This window comes from Anneissia japonica, unplaced genomic scaffold (assembly GCF_011630105.1).
Source record: "Anneissia japonica isolate Jap-2015-1 unplaced genomic scaffold, ASM1163010v1 scaffold5330_len1712360_cov203, whole genome shotgun sequence".
NCBI lineage: Eukaryota > Metazoa > Echinodermata > Crinoidea > Comatulida > Comatulidae > Anneissia > Anneissia japonica.
In genome coordinates this window covers 486,830-505,499 of record NW_022711894.1, presented here as the reverse complement: position 1 = coordinate 505,499, position 18,670 = coordinate 486,830, and the positions used below count along the sequence as shown (strand labels likewise).

Here is an 18,670-nt window from a genome sequence, read left to right as displayed (position 1 = left end):
GGATAATGTACTAAACCATGGATCCGTTCGTTCATATTTTCCCCCGGGTTAAATTTCGTCGCGCATTTATTGTATTTTAGCAAACTGAAAACCATGTGTTAAACTTAATGGAGACTGATAGACTGACAGATGGATAGATAGATGGACTGACCGACCGACAGACAATGCTAAGGTAGATGCGAATATTTGATGCAGATAATTATATTACTGTACCTGTCTCTTATACACATCTAGATGTGTATAAGAGACAGCCTCCAGCCCATGGCCTAAGTTTATAATATATTCGTGATGGTTTGCTTCATTTGATAACGCATAATGTGTGGATTTACCTTGTTCCTTGTCCATTTTGCTGATTAAATTCTCCTTTTTCTACAAAGAATTAAAAAAAACCCCCCAAAAATGCACAAGTATTTAGGAAATGGAAATTTACAATGTCAAGTCAAATCTTTCTCTAATATTGGAATTGAGGTAGCCGTGAAAATGTTTTCAATTACAATAACGTATGTATGGAAATGCAATTCAGGTAGGCCTATAGGATTAGCGTATCGTATCAGTAAAATTATGGTTAAGTTATATTTGTATTGGATTTCAAACAAAGAGCAAACATCTATAATGTTTAGCTTATTGTACCACCAGTTTGTTAATCCAGCAAGTAAATAGATGCATTGGCGACAACAATTCTAACAACATTTTTTGCCAAACAAATGAAAATGAGAATGCAAAAATTGGCAATATTTCATTAACCATTTACTTTATGCAGACGACCATGTTCTTATGACTAAATGTTCTATAACCAATTAAAATACAAGGAGAATAAACACATAAAAGCCTTAAACCAGCAACGTTAAAGGAACCATAATAACCATAATAATAATTTTATAATTAACACACATTAAGCCTTTGATCTGACGACGGATATGTTCCTATTTGAGCACTGTATATTATCATTATTTATCCATTTGTTTACTTTGTGTTTACAGTAATCCATCAAACTGAAATTAAATTTTACACTCTATGATTTCAATCTCGAAACACGTGCTAGTTTGTTTTACCGTAACAAATTTACAGATTTGAAATACTATTTACGTTATCCACTAAAGGAATGTATTATGTCAGTGCCATTTTGATAATGATACTCGTATTTTTATTCTTTTATACAATATAGGTCTACAATTTATCACTCTGAAATGGTAAAGTTGTCCTTGGCCTCAGCCCGCTAACACTTGACTTACCATTCATTTGGTACGGTTAGCCTAACAGCCACCGTAATTACCAAATCAACAACGATCATTTTTCATTCAATTATTTTAACTCACTTCAACCAGAACTTATAGGCTAATAAATACTGATTGTTTTAATTAATTGCACTTTAACACTTACTTCGAAAAAATGCACTGTACTGTAGGCCCACTACCCGGACTTCTTTATACACTTCCTTCCTTCCATTCGTTCAGCTTCATGGGTGTTGCATAATATCCTGTTGTATTTTATTATTGCTTTTACACCCTATTAATATTCTAAAACCCACGTCAGCCGTTCTGTTATTCACAGACGACTGGCCCCACTTTGCTATCTGTACAGTATTTTAAAGTTGTGGTAGCGATTGCGGATAATGTACTAAACCATGGATCCGTTCGTTCATATTTTCCCCCGGGTTAAATTTCGTCGCGCATTTATTGTATTTTAGCAAACTGAAAACCATGTGTTAAACTTAATGGAGACTGATAGACTGACAGATGGATAGATAGATGGACTGACCGACCGACAGACAATGCTAAGGTAGATGCGAATATTTGATGCAGATAATTATATTACTGTACTGTATGACTGATTCCTTTTTTAGGACGGTACGGTACATGAAGTCAACACGTTTACATTAACCTACTAATGCCAACCCACCTATACCAATCTAAATCACGTGGTTAATAGATAACATCATCACCACCAACAATAGTTCAATGTATGAAAAATATGAAGATCTTCATTGAATTCGAATCCCGTTTGCGTCTGTTGATGACAACAGCAATTCCAAATGCAGAGTAGAAAGTGAGAAGAAAAGAAAATCGTAGAGTTCAGTATATCAGTCATCAAATTCTTCTGAACTATCTGTGTTTAAAGAGTTTTGGTCACTAATTAACATTAATAGCAAAAAAATGATGTACAATTGAAAGGAAAGAAATCAAATCAAAGAAGTTAAACAAATGACAAATGTTCTTACAGTATCTGGTTTATATGTCTTTATTCAAGTAGATAACAGTAAACAATAATATTGCACATACAGGTAACATGAATTACTGTAATAATTCCATTTACAATCAACATGTGAACACTCCTGCATTACATGTCACCGATTCTCGTCACTTGCTTTAATCTTTTTCACAATGCAGACTATTGAGCGAACGATTTTGCTTTCTTCTTTTAGTTACTCAGCCCTGGAGTTTTATGATCCGCCTCCATCAACAGTAAGTTCTCTGATGGGGGATGGGGTGTGAAGGTCCGAAGAGAGTTCCAAGATCAAGATTGGAGAAAAAACCTGCATGCCAGGAAATAAATTTCAGATTGAAAAAAAACGCAATGATGAGATTCTTCGACTACTAAGTCCTCCTCGACAGTGGTATTGTGCCTCACTGGATCCCCACTGGCACCACTAATAACAATGATATTAATGGTTTCTGAGTTTTTGTGTCTGATTTACTGCTATAATGTTCAGCACTGCAAAGATACAAATGTTACATTTGTTTTGTTTGACGTTTTGCAATAGATGATTCTCTGAAAAAAATCATTCCTTGAGAAGTTTCTGTTTCCTTATGCACTTCCACATCCATTTCTCATCCACTACTTTAGCCTGGGAGTCATGATGCCCACTCTGCAATAAAAAAAGGTAAAAAGGTAAAGGTCACAACCTGAACCTCTTAATTTTGCACTCCTTCTGCCAAATGATTTTCCGAAAGAACACAAATAAATAAATCATGAATCTTGAATGTTTCTTCCATCTAATAAAATTATGTACCTTTCTTCCTAATTATATAAATTTGAAGCATTTAAGCATCCCATTTTAAATTCACCAATAAAACTTTATTTTTATTTTCTCCTCTATCTGGATGTTTTTAGCCAAACTATTTGCTAAATAAGAAAACAAAATTTAATTTATATTTTTGTTCCGCCCTCCTCCGATGATCTTTAAAAAAATAAGTACAGGAAACATGAAATGAAAAGTCTAGCCTAAATTATGCAATTATAACTTTGCAACGCGCTGAAAAAATAGCATTGGCTTAAAAGTAGAAAATCTTCTAAATTGGTAAGTTTTCGTAGGTATCACTGTTCCAGTTCATTTTTGATCAACAAACCATTAAAATGTGAGCTGTGTATTAGAATGCAGAACATTTTCCCTTGATAATTCATTGTTTTAAAAAGAGGATTACAATTATAGCGCACATATTCATTTCACAAAGAGTTCAAAGTGTTCACTCGTCCCCCTATCCACTGGTCAGTGGATATGGAATTTGTCCTGCACAATGCAGAATCGTCTGCGCTTACAGAGGAATGTTCCTAGTTAGCCATACACATAGTCTATGCCAGCAGTGGTGTCAGAAATTTTCATAAAAGTGGTTAAACATGTCTGACAGAGTGGTCCAAACCAAGGGCTGACTAGAGTCTTGGTCGACGGCCTGGAATAAAAAACCCCTTGTAGGTTTCACAGGAAGAGTTTTTATGGCTATGGTCCAAAATGTGCTTTTAGACCATAATATTAGGGATTAGCAATCAAAATAACAGTATTTTGTATAGGTAAATTATGATTATTTTTATTTTTGATCCCAAGACCTAGTCATGGCGACAGACAGCAGGGGGGGTCCAGGCCTGTCCAATGGGGTGGCAAATTTCCCCTTGCCAACCCCCCACCCCCGCTGGTGCCACCACTGAATCCAGCACTACTAATTTAATTCCAAATTTATTATCACAATAGTAGGAAAGCAATGGACAAAATATATAAAAGTTACTTGAATGAATGAACTTAACTACAAATAATACTGTGATTTTGATGCAACTAATTTAACATTTCCATAATGCTTTGCACTACATTAATTACTATAGTGTGAGGTAAAACTACTGAAATGTCATAATGATTGAATTCTACCTTTTCATTGTTCACTTGAATAATGTGCGTCACAGACTGGTTAACGTTCTTTGCAACGTCACCGTCATAAGTGCTGAACAGTTAAGAAAATTAAGTGACACTTATCATCAATTACACCAATCAATACTACAGCAAGGCTAAAGTGATTTTATTAGTGTTACACAGTTATCTTGTTGGCATAAAAGGCATTAGTGATCATGAATACTGAAATAATAATAATAATAATAATAATAATAATAATAATAATATTAATAACAATAATATTAAAAAAATATAATATTGTAATATTATTATTAATAATAATAATATTGTAGTAATAATACACAGTTATCTTATTGACGTAAAGGCATTAGTGATCATAAATACTGAAATAATAATAATAATAAATTTGTAATATTTTAATAATAATATTGTAGTAATAATAATAATGATAATAATGTAATAGTAATAATATTGTAATAACAACAGCAGCAGCAGTAGCAGCAACAAAAAGAAAAAGAAGAAGAAGAAAAACAACAATAATAATAATACAGTAATAATGACAATATGCCATTCTGAAGGGGACAGACTCTAAATGAAAAGTTTTATTTATATTACGTTTTCTTTCGTCGAAAATGAAAAAAAAATGAGGTTCAATTTTGCGATTCCAAATCTAAATGTACTATATAATAATTAAGGGGGTGAGTTTTTAAAAGTTAGGGGTCATTAATTTGACCTTTAACCTTAACACTGCCATGTAATTCAAAGCCTAACCGTAAACCATTAGTAAAATAAAGAATTAGGCAACAACTGATTTGTTAATTTTAAAATCAAGCAAAAACTTATTCATTAGAAAAGGATATGCTATAATGTAGCGAGATAATTTCTTGCGCTGATCACTCTCTACACCATCGAAATAGATGCATACTCCATGAAGGAAGCTGGGAAGATTGGGTAATGAAGACTTTTCTGGACACTTGGGTCTGACCACGTGACCTGAGGTCGATGGCTTTTGGACATCAACCTTTGACACATCTTGTTTGATTTGTTTCTGGGTTTGTCGGCTTTTCCTTGGGTAGTAATATCTAACAGATCAATTAAGGTCACAAAATAAATATTAACATTCTTTTTTTTTTTAATTAGTGCCTAGAGTACATTACTATTAAAATGTATATGAAAAACATATACATAAACATATTTTGTATAATCTATACCAAAATAGAAGAAACAATAAAATATTAAAGGATACATAAAAACTGGTATTCCTTTGGCTGATAAGTGTTTCCTGAGAAGTCGTTCTGTTCCATACCAATTAAATCCAGGTGTTGCGTAACCTATCCTTGGTAAGTGAACACTTGCTAATGCAAAGCAAAATAACTGAACAATTATTGTAAAAATTTAATAAAAAATCAAATTAAAATTCAATTTTAGTATTACATTAAATACTAGACTAAGGTTAAATTTCCATATTTCATCAATACAGTATACACAATCAACAAAATGCTAAGTAAAAAACAAAATGTGTTTCCTATTCAAACTTTTTAAAATGGATAAGTAAAAAGCCCACCCCACCACTACCCCATTCCCCATTTTTTGTTGGCCCTTAGCAATTGATCAATTTGCTTGTAAGGTGGTCAGATGATTCAGGGACTCAGAATTTGTTTTTAACATATTATATTATCATAATATATACTTTGATACATTATATGATATCAATATTATGGAAATGTTTAATCTCATTTAATATCACCTTTCTTCTGTTTAGCAATGGAATAGATTTTTTGAAGAGCAGTCTTCAAAGATGTTAAGTTGATTCCTGAGAGGTGGTTATGCTTGTCTCTGTGCTGAGCAACAACTAATACCAACTGAAACAGATAAAAACAAAAAAGAATTTTAATAATTGGAAATGGTGTCGTTATTTTAATAATAATAATAAAAATAATAATAATAATAATAATAATAATAATAATAATAATAATAATAATATAAGGAGAAAGACTGACTGTTCAGTCTTAAAATAAAAAAATGAGTGATGTTACTCTGAAAAATGATAAATCCAAGTCCGTCGTTCTATGTTTTGTTCTTTATAATAATATTAGAATATTAATAATAATATTAATATTAACATTAATAATATTAATATTAATATTGTTATTAATATTATTATTATTATTAATATTATTAATATTATTAATATTAAAATATTGTCAATTGTCTGTGCACTTGTAACACATAGGACACATACTGTATTTTAGTCCCATGGAGTATAATCAAAAAGTAGCATTAATTTGCATGGAAAATTACTAGAATAATAGGTGCATGTAATTGTAACAATGCTTAATACATTGGTTCTATATTGAGAGATAGGTCAAGGCCTAATTTTTCTGCAAAATATGCACAGGATTCGGCCCCTTTTTTATGAAATGCATCGATGGATTTCTAGGCCTAATTTTTGCACGGGGGATATTCCAAACACAAGCCTTATTTGACAGTCTGACATAGAACAATTGCAAAGAACAACATGAAGCGCTATGAGATGATCTATTGATTGTACAAGCTGCTATATAAATGCAACTACATTACATTACATTAATCATGTCCACATTAAGACAAATACTCACTAATATAAAAACTATCCTTACCCAATCTCTTCCATTACGTTTTCCCTTTATATCATCAAATCGTATCAGGTGGGCATCACCAAGAGATAAATCTACAAGACAGAAAATCAATACTGTAATCAGTGAAACAATATTCTAACATATCTATACCTTCTAACAGAAAATTAATGCTCAGTATTGCACATTCCAAAATACTTTCTAAACAAAAATCTCGCAAGTGATTCGTTTGGGAATTGAACCCATGATCTTCAGATAAGTAGTACCAACTGCTACTTGGGATCAGATTCAATACTAGTCACAAACTGCAAGCTCACTGGTATAGTGGTTTATGACACCAGGCAAGTTATCTGGAGGTCATGGGTTCAATTCTCACCAGAATCACTAGCAAGTTTTTTTTTTTAAAAGTATTTGGGAACTTACTGAGCATTCAGTATGATAGCATGTCAGGTAGGGCAAAAAAATTCATTCCTATCACTAACATGACACAAATACCATCGGTATAATAATAACAATTATACAAAAAAATTCTTAAATTTACTACAAAACTAAATGTAATGATGTATTTAATAAATTTTATAATTAGGGGGAAATTTTCAATTGAATGCTAATAACTGAAGTTAAAACAAAGTGTTAACTTAATAATAACACAGCGTACCTTTCATTTCACCAGCCAGTTCATATCTTTCAGCTGGTGTTGGGGAACGGGCATCGATAGCTGAAAACAAGCCACCAGAGCCCCAACTACCACTATCATCTGCAAAGCGCAAGGATGTTTTATATGATGATTATATAAAGTAAGCCATTTGTAAAAATAAGGGGTACATCAATATCTAGCAGTACATAAAGACATGTACACAATTGCCTGGGTGATCGTATATTCTTAGAGACTTTGAAGGAGGCTTGGATTTTTCCATTAGGACAAATTTGTTCCTTAAAAGTTATTGCACAATGCACAATCAATATAGAAGTGTGGAGGCGGTTTGGTGCAGTAGAAATGCTTTGGTTTCTCGAACTTGAGGTCGGGGGTTTCAACCATTCACTGTGCATTTCGCTTGTGTCCTCGAGCAATCTACATTGCTTCAGTCCACCCAGCTGTATCAATGGGTACAAGTGAATTGCTGGGAGTAACCTGCAGTGGACCAGAGTTTCACCCAGAAGAGCATCACTCTAATCCACTTCACGCTACATGAAACTGGGGATGCTCCAGTCAATATGAGCCCCATTGCTCAGCAAGTATTTCTTTTTCACAATAGCAGTACATCACATGAAAGCAATCTTATGCATGAAGAAAAGGTTTTACTAGTAAAATTATATCTCTTGGTCACAATTATATTTAGTTTCATAAATTATCTCTGAATATTTAATTACAACAGCAACATGAACATTATTAATTATAATAACAATAACAACATTGAATTAAAAAAAACAGAACATTTAAGCTACTCACCAACACAGTGAACGATGAGGGCATCCTTGTCATTAGTATTTATGGGATGTGTGACATCACCACTAATGTAACCCAGAGAATAGTTATCTTCATCATCAATATCTACTTGAGGGCGCTCTTCTTCTTCATCTTCATCATCCGAATGCAGCGGTAAGCTGCAAGACTCATAATCGTTGTCTGCCCACATTTTCTCTCTGTAATTATGTCAAAATAATAGTTTTGTTCCAATATCTTACGGAAGTGTGAATATAACAATGATATATTAATGATTATCATTTATTCTCTACTCCATTTGTGCCTACAATGATAGCTGCAAATAGGCATATCATAGTCAATATATCCATACCTCACTTCAACAATTATGACTTATTATATGTATATACAATTCATTTATAAATGTTCAATTCATGTAGGCCTTTATAAATGTATATAATTATGATTATTTTAAATCTTTTAAATAACAATGTATTATTATAGTATTGATAGTTATAATTGTGTCAGAAATGTAAATTTTTCTTTTGATGTGAGCTTTTGTGCCCATTACAACTTTCAGGGAGGGCAAATAAATTCTGAATCTGAATTATAAAAAAAGTTATTATAAACACAATATCAAACAAATAAAACCAAATATATACAACAAATATTAATAATATAAAATTATCTACTATTATCCTAGGAATGTACACAATTATTTTTGAAGGGTAAAATTTGCAAGTGTAGAGATTCTTTCCCAGAATACATACAACTTCCTCTTTCGTTCTTCTGCACGCCTGACTTCAGCCTCTTCCCTCATCCTTGCTCTCTTGGCTGCTGACTCTTGCCGCTTCTTTCTCATTTCTTCCTTCTCTTCATCCGTAAGAATTTTTCGTTTTCGTTGCGGTAGATCTTTCAATGGTATTGCTGCTGTACTAGTTACTCTCCTTGACCTTTGACCCAATGTGCTCTCTTCCTGTACCTTTACTTCAGCTAGAAATGTAAATGTATTACTCTACTTTGTTTTATAATCATGGACAATACCATTACCATTATCTTTAATCCTAAGAGTCTTGAAGTGATATCATTCCATAAAAGATCTAACAAAAGTGAGTTTGAGAGAGGTACCCCATCACTCGTATATGTCCTATCAAACCCACTTTACCATTAACTTCAGCCATCAGCATCTACAGGTCCCATGATTTTTGCAACAGAAGATTTGCCTACATACATTCCTTTCAAAAGTTGTTATTGAATTTTTGAGGATTTTCCCAATCAGACCACAGAGAGTATATTATACAGTACACCGCACTTCCTCTGGTAAGCTCACCCCTCTCCCCTCTTTGAACACAAAATTGGACCAATTTCAGGGGGTGGGCCTTATACTCAAGGGGTCCTTTTTTCAATCAAATGGCAATTTTTTCAGCATTGCATGCACAATACAAAGTCAATGTTTGATTTTTTTATTTGTAAAAATTAGCTGAACTAATCATTGAACTCATTACCCTGGACTTTTGCCCAAGGAAAGGCTGCTACAGGTATGTAAATATGGGCGTAAAGTAGGGGGTGGACTTATACCCAAGGTAGGCATACAGTACACCTGAGGAACTACAGATAATTGATAGGTTACCTGCCAACATTTCATCAAAGGCGTTGAGGGCAGCAGCACTGGTTTCTTTGGAGTAGTCCTTCCCTTCAAACATATACATGTGACTACCTGTTGAAAATAACATAAATACATAAATTTGTCTAGTCATGTGAAGACGATAGTGATTGTGGTTGGAATATATTGGTCAAGTAACATTAACCACACACACAGCTGTCTCGTGTTAACTGCTTATAATCTCAACATGTGGTTAGCAAGTAGAGATTTAAATTGGAAGGCAGGCAACTAAACCATCAAGTTACAGCTTTGTAATTTATTAATTTGAAAACATATTTGCTTTTCTTTTGGCTAGTTATCCCCTACTTAAATTTTGCTGAAGTGTGTTCAACATAGTTAAAATCAACCCACTTTACATTCTGCAACAGATAACCAATCTCTGACTGTTATAATAATCAGTAATGGAAATAATTCAATAAAATTTGACATCCAGCCAAAAAAATAGGAATATATAAATTACTTTGTGTTTGAGTATCTTCAGACGATTCGCTTAGGAGTGGCATTTCATTCTCCTCCCCCTCCTCCTCTTTCTCGATCTGATCAAGTTTCCATTCTCCATTCCTGCTTGGTCCCAGTATCTTCTCGAGATCTATTTCATCAGAGTTTTTCTCCTCAAGAAGTTTATCAAGACCAAACTTTAGCATTTCCGACAGCTGAAATTGTTGTAAATATATTTTTGGTTATCATCTATCTTCTATACGTCTAAATATATATATTCTGTAGTTTCGCCAGTATAAACCCACCCCCTACTTTCCACCTAATTTTACGTACCAGCCATTCTGCAAGCAAAAGCCCAGGGTATGATTTGAATAAATACCATACCTTAACAGACTTTTACACATACTTTAACAAAAATATCAAATATTGGCTTTGAATTAGTCATGCAATGATGAAAAATTTCTTGCGTATAATCGCACTCATTCCCTCCTCCACTAAATCAGCCCAATTTTGTGCTCAAGAGATTATACCAGAGAAACTACAGTAAATATCTGGAAAGTTGTATTTTATAGTGAAACACTAGATAACTTCAAACAGAATTTGTGCGTTGGTAATATTAATAATATCATAGAAAGGTAAATTCACCTGTTGTGGAGATTCTGATTGGCCGTTCTTATTACCCAACGAGAACTGTCCACCTTCAATGACTGAATTGGTCAACTTCAGTTTAGCATCTGCCCGCCTTAGGATCACCTCCTCAACAGAGTCTTTACCAATTAAACGGATGATCTTCACTGGTCTAGAAGGAATAAAGACATTTAATTGGCAGTGCAAAAACCCATTTAAAGACATGTTACTATATTTTTTGGATTGGCATAAATATTAAGAATACATATTACAGAATATAACCAACAGAACCACGTTTAAATGGTGTCATTTGTGAAAGGATGCCACTTCCTTGTGCTAACTTTTATTCAAATAAAAAAAAAAATTTAAACGAGTTTGTCATTCGGAATTTTTTCAATCAGGGCTGCTCACGCAATTCAGTCATTTCTGAAATTCATGATAATTTTAGGAGTGATGGAAACAGCTATTTAGTCTTGTATACATTAAGACCTGTCCAGACTATCAAATTTGATTTGACAAAAACATTATGACATGCCTAAATATGGTCATGACCTCACATCATGACCATGTATAGGCACATCATGACTATATATGGGCATACACAAGTTTTTCTGTCAAATAAAATTTTATATATTCTGTTGAATAAGGCTACGTTCAGACATGAGAGATATGCCTGTCGTATTTAACACCAGGCGTACATTAATCTGAGGCATAACTAGCGAGATATCCAGATTAACTAACGCTAGTGTAAGTATTCGCGCAAAATATATTTGTATTTGTAATCGCACATTTTATTTCCTGTCTACATCTAGGCTTATTGTGAATGGTCAAATTTTGGCCAAGTTCGAAATCATTGATGCATGACTTTCGTCAATGATAGCGCGATAATAATGGTGTTCTCCATGCCGCGCACAAGCTCACATCACACAATCAATGTTGTGCTAGCGTAAGTCTTTATGTCTGAACGTAACCTAAGTCATACACAGAGGAGTGTAACTTTAACCCTGTTAATATACGTAAATGGACATAAATGAAAAACTACCGAGTTTGTCCGATCCGATGAGCTCTTGCAGAAGCTTGCAGGTCATTCTGCGGGTTGAAGTCAGTGTCTAAAAATATAACTGTGTCTGCACTGACTAGGTTTAAACCTTGACCCCCAGCTTTGGTGCTCAGTAGGAATACAAATGTGTTGTCATCTTTATTGAAGTTTTTGATGGCTATGAAGCGCTCCTCACCTCTCACAGAGCCATCCAACCTTTCATATGAATAGCCTTGATATGGAAAATAAAGAAAAAAAAAAGAACATTAATTAATTATTAGAAAAAAATTAAATAAAACTAGCTTGTAAAGCAATTAGTCTATTAGTTTATCATGAACTATTAGAAAAAACTGTGCCCCTAATTAGTGGGTTTTAAAATGACTAATGGTTCTTATGGTCAATAGTTATAACACTACACGGAAAACAGCTACTGTATACTACCTAAATTAGTAAACAATAACTTTCTGAAATATTAGCACATATGTCATTTAACAGTCTACATGATAAATTACTTTCAATTATGGCGAGGAGAAGTAAGATATTTAAAAAAATAGATGATAAATGAATGCTCACTACTAAAGATGACAAAAACATGAGAATGCTGCTAAATCTACTGACCTCTGAACCCTAAGTAATCCTGTACAACATCTAACATCCTAGTCATCTGTGAGAAGATTAAAACCTTATGACCTTGTTGGTATAGCAACAGGAGTAGTTGATCCAACAGGTGTAGTTTACCACTTGCTTCTACTAGGTGTTCGCCAAGTTCAAAGGGTTCCGGTTCAACCCCTGTGCAATAACATACAAAAACAAATTGTCACACTTGGTAATCAATTCAGTAAATGTAATGAAACCAGACACAAGTTATTTTTAGAGAGCCTTCCACCTGAAGTAAAGTTAATACGACTTTTACGCAAAATTGTACGCTCACATTAATTTTGACAAATGTCTACAAGATGCTTACTCAGGGCACAATGTTCTTTTTACTTCAAAGCTCATAATCCTAACATTTCTTGTGTATGCAGAATTAACACATTCACTTCTGAGACTTCTTATCAGAAATCATATGTAGTAATTTAATACTAAAAGTGCCTTCACAGGCATTATCCAGATCTTATGACAAGTTAACTGCTACTTAAAAACTTACAACTAACTTGTCTGAATGTGCCTACTGCAAGTTAATATTAAATGAATGACATAATTCAAAATAGGTACTAACCATCAAATAGATATGGATGACTAACACATTTCCTAAGCTGAATCATGATGTTCATGAGCCTTGTCTTTGAAGTACCAAGGGAGCCTTGTTCAAAAGCATCTGAATGGAAAACATTGGAATCAATCAAAATTCACAAAACTGCAGGTAATAATGTTATCAAAGCATTGTAATAATAACATTTATTGATAATCTTCAAACCAATCATTTGAACTTAATTTTTTCTTCTTCTCTGTTGTTGTTAAGCGCCTCGGGGTTGTGTCAACGTGAGGCGCTATATAAATCCAGAATTATTATTATTATTATTATTATTATTTATATTATTATTATTATTATTATTATTCAAGAAATTACATTTCATTGTCAGATGTTACCCATCCAGTCCATGATGCTTTTACTCTCTGTAAATCTGGTAGATTAATTCACCTTAAAGTAAAGACAGCAGTCAGAATTTTTTAACAGGCATTTTAATAGATAAGCTTGCATTGTCCACAATACTGTATACTTTGCCTATCCTTTTTGTACAACTCAGTAATCTTTGCAATATTAGGTAATGATTGATTGTTTTGTTTAAGCATCTTGTATTTTTTAATCTTAGCAATTTCTTTTTTATAACTTGAAAAAAATACGCTTAATTATATTTCTATTAACTCACCATGGTCTTTTAAGAGCACAGCTTTGTAATATTTCTTCTGCAGGGCTGTTAGTCCATGAAACAAAATCACCTCTTTCTTCTTTGGTAGATCCAGTACAACCTCTGACTTAGTTCTCCGCAGCAAGAAAGGTGAAAGCAAATCATGCAGTTGAATCTTCACTGTAATAACATCAAGAATTAATTTAATTAATTGATAGTGTTAATATAATGCCTTTAACAATATAAATACCATATATAAAAAATCTTGCAATTTTGTAATTTATTTATTTATATTTTATAAGATTTATATAGTGCAAAATAATGGAGCAGCTGCTCAAGACGCCATGTTCCCTGGTCATTGGATACAGAATCAACCATACACAACGTGCAACCTCCTCCGTTCACTGGGAACATTCCTAGTTACACTTATAATCAGCACTTGCTACTTCATCATTCAACTCCTACCAGGGGCAACCACTTATACTCTCGGGTGAAGAGAAGCAAGTGCAGAAGTGACTTGCCCAAGAACACAAGCAGTGGAGGACACAAGCCGATGTCAAATCCTGACCTACCGACTGAAAGCCCAAAGCCTTATATGCTGCACCACACGCTGCTAATTGCAACTACATTCAGTATTGTGTCTGATCTATATTGACAAACATGTGCAGCATTGCATGCTTCATAAAAACAATGCTGTGTTGCAGTGCAATGTAATTACCGGTATTATGATCATTGCCATGAATTTTGGGTCCAACGAATTACCCAAATGAATTGGAATTACCCAAATGAAATGGAATTACCCAAATAAAATGGAATTACCCAAATGGAAACACAAATGATTGAAATTACCCAAATAATAGCCCAAATGACACAGTTACTGTATGTTGTTTATACCTAAAAGTTCTGACGAATTACCCAAATGAAACGGAATTACCCAATTTAATTGAATTGTCATTTGGGTAATATCACAATTCCGTATCATTTGGGTGCCATTTGGATAATTCCGTATCATTTGGGTATCATTTAAGTAATTCCGTTTCATTTGGGTAATTCGTCAGACCGCAAATTCTTACCAGGCTCCCTTTTTCATACCTTTATGTAAATTGACTTGCATAAGGACACAAGCAAAATACACCTACCAGTTTTATTATCTATGTTTGCAAAATAATCGATGAAGTCATCCGAATACTTGTGTTTGAATATCTGCGGTGCGATGAAGGCGAGCAAATTGTAGAGCTCCCTCAAATTGTTCTGCACTGGTGTACCCGTTAGGAGAAACCGAAGCATTACATCAAACTAAAAATTTAATTTTACACAGAGTTATAGAGTTAAGATAGAAGCTTTCGACTAATACAAAAGAAACGATGCCAAATGCAAGCTGTTGATCAAATAGAAAAGTACAGTATATCCACAATACAATAAAAAAAAAAATAAACCAAGGGAAAAAATTAGATTTTATAATAATCATGAAGGAAAACTAATTTCTTCATGTTATAATTTATGTTCAAAACATTTTACAAGATCTTGGAAGCCAAAGTTTGAAATTTGTGGTATAATATTTTAAGGAAATATTAGAATATCATTAAGATATCCTGGTCTCAATCAACAAAATATACAAAGTACTTACATTATTGAGTGCCTGATGAAGCATTGAGTTTGAGTTTTTGAGCCGGTGTGCTTCGTCAACTACCAACGCATCCCAAGATGTTCTCTCAAGGAATGCAACATCTTTTAAGACCATCTGGTGACATAAAGAAAATTATTTCTGCCATTTTATGCCATTTTTACAGTATTGTTAACATTCAATAGTTAAGATTTATTTTTTGTTGATTTTAAGACTTCTAACTACAAAATCTTTCAATTAAATTGGCCAGTGTTCACCTCATATGTTGTTAACAGAACGTGATAATTTTGTGATCCGTTGTTCATTCTTGTTTGTATGTTTTCTCTTGTCTCTTTATTGCCAATATAGCGTACAATTTCCAAGCAAGGTGCAAACCTGTAGTCCAATGAAAATGATAAAAAGTAATAAAAATGACAATGAAGTTTATACTGTCATTTTATGATGACAGCGTAATAAACGTCTGAAAGCCGGGGCGGATCCAGAATTTTGCAAACAAGGGGGCATAACATATTCAGAATAGAAAAGTGAGAGCGCTAATTTCAAAATATGCCTTGAAATATAAATATTTAGTGGCAAAACGTGTATAAGAGACAGGGGGTGACATGCCCCCTGTGTCCCCTGGATCTGCCCCTGTTGAAAGGCAAAGTTGCTTTGGGTGCTTTCAAATTCCAATATTAACAATATTTAATAAACCAATAATAATAATAATAATAATAATAAATCATAAATAATAATAATAATAATAATAATAATAATAATAATAATAATAATTACTACTACTACTATTATTATTATTATTTACTGTTTCCAAAAAGAAGAAAAATCCTCCTGATACAGTCTTTACCACAATGATGTTAATAAAAAGAGACAACATCTACAAGAAAATCTTTCGGTGATAAATTATTGATTTTTTCTTACTTTGTTTTGTTTGTTTTTTATTTCATTGCTTTAAATTCTTTTTTTTTTTACTTTTTATTTATTTTGTTAATTTCTTTTATCTTTAGTTACTGCAATTTGCAGCAACGTTTTAAATGTGTTTCCAAGTCTTGACATTTAGATTATTAAATTTCGAGGTGATCCTGTACATCAGCTTGTAAAATATTTTTTCATCCTAATCCACTTGGTAATTGTAATGATGTGCTTATTGAGAAATGCAGGTGACAGTGGATCAAAACTAATCAAAACATCCAAAGATATTCCACCTTCACCCCGATGTTCTATGAGAATACAGTAGACTAAAATCTGAATGTAAACAATGACAACAGCTTGTACAAAATTAGTGATGGTGATAAAAAATTTAAAAAAATTAACACATGGTGAGGTGTAACTAAAGCAAATAATACTTTGTCGCTGAGATATATTTTCCTTGTGGTTCTAACAGGCTAAACTTCACTTACTTTTCAAATTCATCTTTCCAATTAGCCAAGACAGACAGAGGGCAGACCACTAGAAAATGTCTCTTTTGCTTTACCATAGCGAGGTACAACAGAACTGCAATAGTCTGCAAGAAAATATTAAACTTTGCTCGTTCATTTATATGTTTAGTTTTGAATTCCATGAAAAGAATGTTCTACTTTGTCAAGACTTGCTTAGGTTCTCTATTTTTTGAAATCATACCTGACAAGTTTTGCCAAGACCCATTTCATCACCAAGAATGCATCCATGATTTTTTAGGCAACGGGCAACCACCCATTTCACTCCGTCTACCTGGTACGGTCTTAGTGTTAACCCTATAATAACAAGATACATAGGCTGTCATAAATAGGAACCCTAAAAAAAAATTAAAGGCCCTACTGGCCCCTAGGCTAAAAAATGCTAAAAAAAAAATAATTCTAATCAATGGCAGTTTGTTATACACCAAATCATGGCAAATATTTACAGATTCCTATCTAATACACTGATATAATGTATTATGACGTTATTGTTCTCATCCAATGCTAACTGTTACATATATCCAATCGGATATGAATTCATTTAAAACTGGAGTAACAATAGCACTGTTTGTAGCCGGACGCCCTTAAGCAGGGACTAGGCCTAGAGCCTATTCTAGCTAGGGCCTATCACCAACAGGTAGGCCTAGTAGTAAGTAGCAGGAGGCTAGGCCTAGAGGCCTAGTTTAGGCTACCTAGCTAGGCTTAGACTAATAAGGCTAGACTGTCTAGCATGGTACCTTTCAAATATGGTTGAATCATGGTTAAATCAAACATTGCATTCTGTTTTTCTCTGCAGATGTCTCCATCAACAATATTGTTAAGAAGCTGACTTATTCGTTTCGGAATCATCATCAATTCTTTCGCACTGAACTCCCCTTTTGACAATCACCCTTTCATTCGGTCATCTTTCTACCGAATACCTCTGCTCAACTTTATCATACAGCACTTCACTAAGGAGTGCCCAATGTTTTCGCGGCAGCCGTACGGCGAGCATAATTTTTAGCACGTTTTATATCTACATTTCTTTTTTTATTTTAAAAATAAACGTTGGATAAAAATAACAATTTTTTAAAAATATTAGATGTAAATATTTAGGAGTAAAAATGTTTAAATTTATTATAACCAATTTTCTAGTGAAATACCTGTTTACTTTGGCCGCGTTTTCTGGTATTACGCAATAGGGAAAGTCTCTTGACAAGCTAAACACAACAGCCACCACGGCGGTAGAGCATGGAAGTTAATTATTTTGAGACAACTGATACATATAAAGATGATCCTCTATCTGTATCACCCAAGGTAATAATAATTATCAAGTCAATTTTTAGGTTGTATATTCCATTCCAAAGTAGATTTAAAGCGTTCATTCCTAGTATATTTTGCATTGTATCTTAAATTTTTAGGTTAAATTTTTCGAGCCCGTTCCCGGCCGAAATCACTCTGGTGGTTAAAGATCAAATAATAAAATAAAAACAAAAAAAAAACAAACAAACAAACAAACAATCAAACAAACAAAACAATAAAAAACAAAAAAAAATAAAACAAAAACAAAAAAAACCAAACAACCGAAATACTCGATACAGTATAACAGAGCAATATTATTCTAATCAAAAAATAATAATTAACATTAAATGATACAATTTGTTTCCTCGACGAATTCGACTATTAAACATATATTCGGAGAAATTCTCATCTGTTACATAGCAATAGCATATCTATATCTACCTATATTCTGCGATTGGTGTTTGGAGAGATCACTTTGAGAGTTTTTTTTTTAACCTTTGACAATCCTATAGCAGGGGTGGTGCCAGGATTTGCCCTACGGGGGGGGGGGAGCAAGGTCC

The 18,670-nt window shown here is 33.3% G+C and overlaps 1 protein-coding gene across 3 annotated transcripts; it reads right to left on the bottom strand.

The window, feature by feature from the left end:
- Window positions 1-2,214: 2,214 nt before the first annotated feature.
- On the bottom strand, window positions 2,215-17,760 carry LOC117107671 (chromodomain-helicase-DNA-binding protein 1-like). 3 transcript variants are annotated; one of them, XM_033249397.1, is made up of 22 exons: window positions 17,567-17,760; window positions 17,014-17,126; window positions 16,794-16,897; window positions 15,654-15,771; window positions 15,400-15,513; window positions 14,912-15,068; window positions 13,794-13,952; window positions 13,142-13,240; window positions 12,541-12,711; window positions 11,926-12,154; window positions 10,902-11,055; window positions 10,279-10,471; window positions 9,786-9,872; window positions 8,926-9,148; window positions 8,183-8,376; window positions 7,391-7,489; window positions 6,757-6,827; window positions 5,865-5,979; window positions 5,364-5,472; window positions 4,978-5,199; window positions 4,136-4,205; window positions 2,215-2,866 (listed from the first exon to the last, which is right to left on the bottom strand). In XM_033249397.1, the coding sequence occupies exons 1-22, from the start codon at window positions 17,679-17,681 to the stop codon at window positions 2,780-2,782; spliced, it is 3,003 nt and encodes a 1,000-aa protein (XP_033105288.1). In that variant the 5' UTR covers window positions 17,682-17,760; the 3' UTR covers window positions 2,215-2,779. The 3 variants fall into 3 exon arrangements, 1 of the variants encoding a protein (XP_033105288.1); XR_004445272.1 differs by lacking the exons at window positions 2,215-2,866; window positions 4,136-4,205 and having other exon boundaries at window positions 5,060-5,199; window positions 5,364-5,491; XR_004445273.1 differs by lacking the exons at window positions 2,215-2,866; window positions 4,136-4,205 and having other exon boundaries at window positions 5,060-5,199; window positions 5,364-5,468.
- Between the last annotated feature and the right edge of the window lie 910 nt (window positions 17,761-18,670).

Bases quoted from the DNA above. Each gene is read 5' to 3' on its own strand.
- LOC117107671 (XM_033249397.1), bottom strand. From the start codon at position 17,681: ATGATGATTCCGAAACGAATAAGTCAGCTTCTTAACAATATTGTTGAT. The intron at 13,241-13,793 runs GTGAGTTAATAG...TTTTCCATTCAG, and splicing joins TGTGCTCTTAAAAGACCATG to ATGCTTTTGAACAAGGCTCC. The intron at 5,200-5,363 runs GTATCCTTTAAT...TTGATCTGTTAG, and splicing joins AAAGGAATACCAGTTTTTAT to ATATTACTACCCAAGGAAAA.